Source organism: Mus caroli, chromosome 17 (assembly GCF_900094665.2).
Source record: "Mus caroli chromosome 17, CAROLI_EIJ_v1.1, whole genome shotgun sequence".
NCBI classification, from domain to species: Eukaryota; Metazoa; Chordata; class Mammalia; order Rodentia; family Muridae; genus Mus; species Mus caroli.
Window position 1 is genome coordinate 67,208,876 of NC_034586.1, and position 6,422 is coordinate 67,215,297.

A 6,422-nucleotide genomic window follows, 5' to 3' on the forward strand; every position below is an offset into this window, starting at 1 on the left:
AAAAAAAAAAAAAAAAAAAGAAAAGAAAAAAGAAACTCTGTGCTTGCTGTCTCCTAAGAAGTGACTGGGGCTACAGGATGCTTGTTCATAGAATAATCAAAAGGGAATCTGGAGTAAATAACTGAAGTGATAGTAAATAAAAATGGGACGTTTGCTCTGCTTGAGATGAGCTTGCAGAAAGCAGTAGCAATTTTTTTTTTTTTTAAGGAGTTTCTCCAGTGAGAGCTGAGCTATCCGAAGACATCTGGAGAGTGAAAACAGCTCTTCAAGAGTTTTTTCTAACAGGATTTCTGCTTTTAGTTGGAAAATCCATGGAAAACAAACACAGCTCTTTTAGAATTTCTCTGCTTTCTGATTTTGATCGGAAAACCCAAAGATTACTTGTAGAATTTTTTCTAGCAGTATTTCTGACTTAGTCGGAAGATTAAGACTTTTTTATAGCTGCTTTTCTGACTGGTCAGAAAACCCATGAGCTATCCAGATAGCTTTTAGAATTTTTACTAGCAGAGAGAGCTGTTTGAAGCAGAAAACTAGCTGTCTCAACCAGAGAGTTTTTAGAATAGGAAAAGAAAAAAAAAGCACCTGTCTAGAACAGAGCAGAACACACACACACACACACACACACACACACACACACACAGCAGTCTAGAAATAGAAAGCCACCTCAGTAGAACCTAGGCCACCAGCTTGGACCCACATTTTGACTTCAAGGTGATTCTTTTCACCACTCACAAACTTACCTGTCTCAGGACCTAGCCGAGCCTGGTCCTTGTCCCATTCTGTAGTCTGCAGGGTAACATAGTAAGGAAGCAATGATTTACAACCCAGATCTCATGGATTGACCCTCACTGTTGGCAGGCCACCGTTGAGTCCTGGGTTAAAGACAAGATGCCAAAGAAATCTGGTCGATGGTGGTTTTGGCGGAAAAAAGAAAGTATGATCAAACAGGTAATGAATCCGATTATTTTAAAGCAATTCCTTCTGCCACTTATAAGAAAGCAGGCCAGAGGCGGCACTGTTTGTAGTCACAGCGCTCAGCAGCTGTGAGGTATGCACTGTGCCGGTGCTTTTTACAGTGAGGCGATGGAGATCGCCATTTTGGGGATAGCTGGGTGGACCTGGGGCTAACGTTGAATTTGACTTCAGAGCTCTGCTCCTTCTACTTACTTCCTATGTCATGTCTGCGGCATGAGTGAGCAGTTACAATTCTACACAGATCTGCATACAAACATGAGGAGTATCACTTTAGCAGAGCAGCAGAAGAGAAAGCTTGTTCAGAGACTAACACTCAAATGAGAGCAGTTACAATTCTACACAGATCTGCATACAAACATGAGGAGTATCACTTTAGCAGAGCAGCAGAAGAGAAAGCTTGTTCAGAGACTAACACTCAAATGAGAGCAGTTACAATTCTACACAGATCTGCATACAAACATGAGGAGTATCACTTTAGCAGAGCAGCAGAAGAGAAAGCTTGTTCAGAGACTAACACTCAAATGAGAGCAGTTACAATTCTACACAGATCTGCATACAAACATGAGGAGTATCACTTTAGCAGAGCAGCAGAAGAGAAAGCTTGTTCAGAGACTAACACTCAAATGAGTCTTCATTTTCCAAAGCCTTCAAAGGGAGAGGATTCGGTTGCTTTTCAGATAGCAGTAGGTTGGTCCTGCTTTGCCAAATTCATGTGTATATCAGTGTGGTCCCTGGCTGCCTTTCTCCCTTCTGCAGGTGCCAAGCAGGTGGAGACAGGATTAGTCACTCCTGCAGGGCAGTCCAGGTCGTCTTACTAGGGACCTGACCATTGGTCCAGTTATATATGTGGTTTAGCATAGTGCTCTTTAAGTTCCCTGCTAGCTCCCCGGGACAGCTTTTTATAAGCAGAATATGATTTCTGCCCTTCAAGCTTCAAGTAGAAAAAAATCTTAAGTTTCCAGTCATCTATGGAGATTTTGCTTTCTCGCGAGGACTGCAGCTGAAGTCTGGAGAACCACTGTGCATTGACGGTATCTTTCTGTGCAGTTGCCAGAGACCAAGGAGGGAAAATCTGAGGTCCCTCCAGCAAATGACCTGCCTTCCAATGCTGAGGAGCCAACCAGTGCCAGGTGGGTACCCTGTCCTTTCTCCTACCTCATAGCACTTGGTCAATTCCTGCTTGACTGTTAAAGCAATTCTGCTGAGTATGTAGCCAGAAATACCTTTTTGCTATAGAGAGACATGATATTAAGTGGCTTAACGATGTCTCTTGGTAGTTAAGAGCTGCCGTTCCCAGTTTACAGGACTAAATACACACATCAGTACTCATAACTGCTGTGCTTATCACAGAGCCAGGACACTAGGAAAGGCAGAGCTTTGAGAAGGTATCATGCTGGACATAGTCAGGACTGTTGTCCTCTGTGTCTGCTCCCCTGCTTTTCAGGTGTTAGAGGGGGCATGGAAAGGCTTCTGAAGGGCTGGTGGGTACATTTGAGTTGGCCAAGTGTTCCTGGGCTTACATTCCCAACCCCATGCGCTAATGGCAGTCCTAGTTTATCTCCTTGGTCTTCTTACTTTCTCTTTGGTAAGGAGTATAAAGTGAACTTACTAACTTTAGAATATTCCCTGCTGTGTCCAGAGAATACCATGGGGTCTACCTGCTCATTTTGCTAGTGATGTTTTAAAGGACAGAGAAGTAACTGCCTGCCACTTACAAGGAGGAGGAAGATAGTGCACTTTGACATTTGTGATGCCAGTAGTTATGGCATAAGTAATTGGATGTGGATACGTGGTGGTGGGAACAGTTCTTGCCATCCTAGAAAGGCCTGACAGGTTCTGTTTGAGACCAGGTCTTCCTGTACAGCCCAGCCACGAGCAGCTCCTCTGCTTCTGCCTTAGCCTTCTCGGGGCTAGCAGTATGGACATGTGGCATGTGTTTATTTTCTTGTCCTAAATTATAAAAGCTCTCATCAGTCAGATACACTGCCTGTTTGTAACTAGTTTGATGTTGGATAGACCTGCAGAGAATGACACTTCTAGTGACGAGGGGTCACAGGAGTTGGAAGAAAGCATCAAAGTTGACCCCATCACCATGGAGACACTGAGTCACTGTGGGACGGCCTCATATAAGAAGTCTCTCCGACTCTCCTCGGACCAGATAGTAAGTCTCCTGCACTATAGTTGTGTTTACGTAGCTGCTCCTCACCAGGAGAGCAGCACGCCACACCTGGTGAGCTTGTGACATGGCTTCCTCCCCTCCTAGACCTTGTGCTGCAGCATCTGGAAATGAACCAGGAAATGGCTGTTTTTAGCTGGCTCCTCTGGTGACTCTTATTCACACTCAGCACAGGACCATGGGCTGCCTCTCAGGACTCAGGACAGTAAAGCAGTGGCGTTTAGAGTGCAATGCCTACATCGCACTTGCACACATTTTCACTGGGAAATGGCTTGACTGTGCTGAGCCTGAGGCTGTGGCCAGAGCAGTGATTTCAGTGTGATGAGGGTAGGGAAGTTTGGTTTTGTGGGGACACCAGGAAATCCTTGGGATTAGAAAACCATTGTGACCGTGCTTGAGTTTGGGCTGAACTACGTGCTGGCACCAGAGAAACCGCACGCACGCCCTGAGTTTTGTTGTGAAGCTTTAAACTCTGTTCCAGTGTATATTTCTAGCTCTATTTAATGCGTTTTTTATAAAAGGCAAAACTGAAGCTCCATGATGGCCCCAATGACGTGGTATTCAGTATTACAACCCAGTATCAGGGCACCTGTCGGTGTGCAGGGACCATTTACCTGTGGAACTGGAATGACAAAATCATCATTTCTGACATCGATGGAACAATAACCAAGTAAGCTCAAGCCTCCTGTGGGGAGCGGGAAGGCTCTGAGTGGGGAGGCGCTCAGTCCTCAGTGGTGGGACTGTCCTTTAAACCACATGCCCTACCTAAGGTGTCCTGAAAGTGCCCAAGCCAAGTCATTTTATGGCTGGAGAGAAGGTGTGTGGAGTACAAATGCATTCTCAAAGTTAACTTGTAAAATTTGGCTATTTAGTCTCCAAATTCTAATGTTCAGAGAAGACAAACTATTAAAATTTTAGGGATGAGGGTGGAAAGATGTGTTAGTAAATTATCTCTGAAAATAAATACTGGGATCTCCTGTAACACCGTTTGTAAAAATGCCTCAGCATGTACCATTACAAGGCTGCCTTTTGGCTGTATAAAATCAGGATAAACCCATCCTGGTACATTGTACCCAGCTTGCACCCCCATTTAGTGCTTATTAGCAGCCAGTGTGTTGGATTCCTGGTATCTGCTTCTGTTTCTCCCCCTTGCCAGGTCTGATGCTTTGGGGCAGATTCTCCCACAGCTGGGTAAAGACTGGACGCATCAAGGCATAGCTAGGCTCTACCATTCCATCAATGAGTAAGTACCATTCTCGAGTGTCCTTCTGCCTCAGCTTAGCTCTGACTCAGGCCTGGAAAAAAAATAAATCGTCAATCTATATACATTGAGAATTATGGTCTGCATATTTGTAGCTTTGTGTTCAAGCATGTGCTTGATATCCTGTCAGTTTTAAGCTCTGCTGACTTACCTGTGTAGTCATAATGTTAATTTTTTTTATCTAGAATTTATCGGGAAGGCTGGTTTTCATCTTGGTTATTTACTGGGCAGATAGCACAGGCATGTATAGAAGACAGTTCCTTAAGGAAACATTAGCTGTCCTTTCTGGAATCCTAGCGTGTCCACGGTCCACAGATCTGGAGAGATACAGTGCCCATCTTGGAATAGCAAACTATGATAGGAAATCAGCATGTGTCAGTTCCTTGGCTGTAACTTTTCTCCCTGTCCCAGAGAATGGTGTGTGTCCAACACAGTGTCCTTAAAATAAGACCCCTTGCGTAGTTCCTTTGCAGCAAATACCATAAAGATAGTCAGTTTTGCCCATCCTGGGTCTTTTTCTGAGCTAGGTGAGCACTCTGTCAGTGCTCTGCAGGTTAACATAATCCATTTGCACACTCCTTTGTCTCCCAGTATGTACAACCCTAACTGGGTTTCTTCTAAGTTCAGGAATTTGATTTTCAAACTAAAGGAGTACTACTTGATTTGGATCTGATAAAAGAAAATTGTCTTTTTTTCATCCAAAAGATATACCTAACCAGGTTGCTTGTGTGTGTGTGTGTGTGTGTGTGTGTGTGTGTGTGTGTTGTCTTTTAGGAATGGCTACAAATTTCTGTACTGTTCTGCACGTGCCATCGGCATGGCCGACATGACCCGTGGTTATCTGCACTGGGTCAATGATAAGGGGACGATCTTGCCTCGAGGCCCTCTGATGCTGTCTCCCAGCAGCTTGTTCTCTGCCTTCCACAGGTAGCTTTCCAGTGGGTGTGCTGGCTTCCTCCTTGGGGACAGGGGGGTGCCAGAGCTCAGGGCCCAGCAAGTATGTGAACAGAACTCTGACAGGGCCCCCCGGGCTATAGAGTGTGGGCCTTTCCTTCCTTCATTGGCTGTCTGATGTGCTCAGTCAGATGATGAAGTGCAGTTTGTCTCTTTCCACTAGTGTGTCCACTCAGATACTCTGTCGGGAAAATGACTAGAGAAAAGGAAGAAGGCGACAGTGCCCAAAGATTAAGAAAATAGGTAGCTGTGAGCATGGAAATCTTTCTAAGAGCATACTCTAGTAAAAATTACCATTTTGAATTTGGTGATTGTGTCCTTTTGTCTTTAGGGAAGTGATAGAAAAGAAACCAGAGAAGTTCAAAATTGAGTGTCTGAACGATATTAAGAACTTGTTTGCCCCGTCCAGGCAGCCCTTCTACGCTGCCTTTGGAAACCGTCCCAACGTAAGTGTCCATGGTGTTGTGTGCAGATCCTGTGTGAGGGGATTTCAAGAGGTGCACTTTAGGGCCCAGCCATGTCATGACTCCATAAGCAGAGTACGGCTGGTCTGCACGGTGGGGTTTCACTTGAGGTACACCTCGTACGCCCCTCCCCACTGGCCACTGAGCCTGGAGCTCTGCATAGTCTAGGCATGCACTCTGCTGTTGGACTGTGCTATCCCAACCCTTTATCCTTTCTTAAATTTTAAAAATTATGTATATGAATGCTTTGCCTGTGTGATATGTGTGTGTGTGTGTGTGTGCGCACGCGCACGCACGTGTACCATGTTCATGCCAGAAGAAGGCATACAATCTCCTGAAACTGGAGTTGGAGATGGCTTTGAGTCACCATATGGATGCTGGAAATTGAACCCAGGTCCTTCTGCAAGAGCATCAAGTGCTCTTAACAATGAGTCATCTCATTGTTTTAATTTTTTTGTTGAGACAAGATCTCAGAAACTGCCGGGCGTGGTGCCGCACGCCTTTAATCCCAGCACTCAGGAGGCAGAGGCAGGCGGATTTCTGAGTTCGAGGCCAGCCTGGTCTACAAAGTGAGTGCCAGGACAGCCAGGGC

At 45.3% G+C, this 6,422-nt stretch overlaps 1 protein-coding gene across 3 annotated transcripts in view; it reads left to right on the forward strand.

The window, feature by feature from the left end:
- The window catches only part of Lpin2 (lipin 2), a 109,114-nt gene that overhangs the window by 98,529 nt on the left and 4,163 nt on the right, over window positions 1-6,422 (forward strand). For all 3 annotated transcript variants that reach the window (XM_029471295.1, XM_021186181.2, XM_021186179.2), the window contains exons 12-18: window positions 859-948; window positions 2,023-2,105; window positions 2,992-3,136; window positions 3,673-3,821; window positions 4,308-4,394; window positions 5,187-5,339; window positions 5,698-5,812. In XM_029471295.1, the coding sequence (XP_029327155.1) occupies window positions 859-948; window positions 2,023-2,105; window positions 2,992-3,136; window positions 3,673-3,821; window positions 4,308-4,394; window positions 5,187-5,339; window positions 5,698-5,812 (822 nt within the window). The remainder of the gene's footprint in view (window positions 1-858; window positions 949-2,022; window positions 2,106-2,991; window positions 3,137-3,672; window positions 3,822-4,307; window positions 4,395-5,186; window positions 5,340-5,697; window positions 5,813-6,422) is intronic.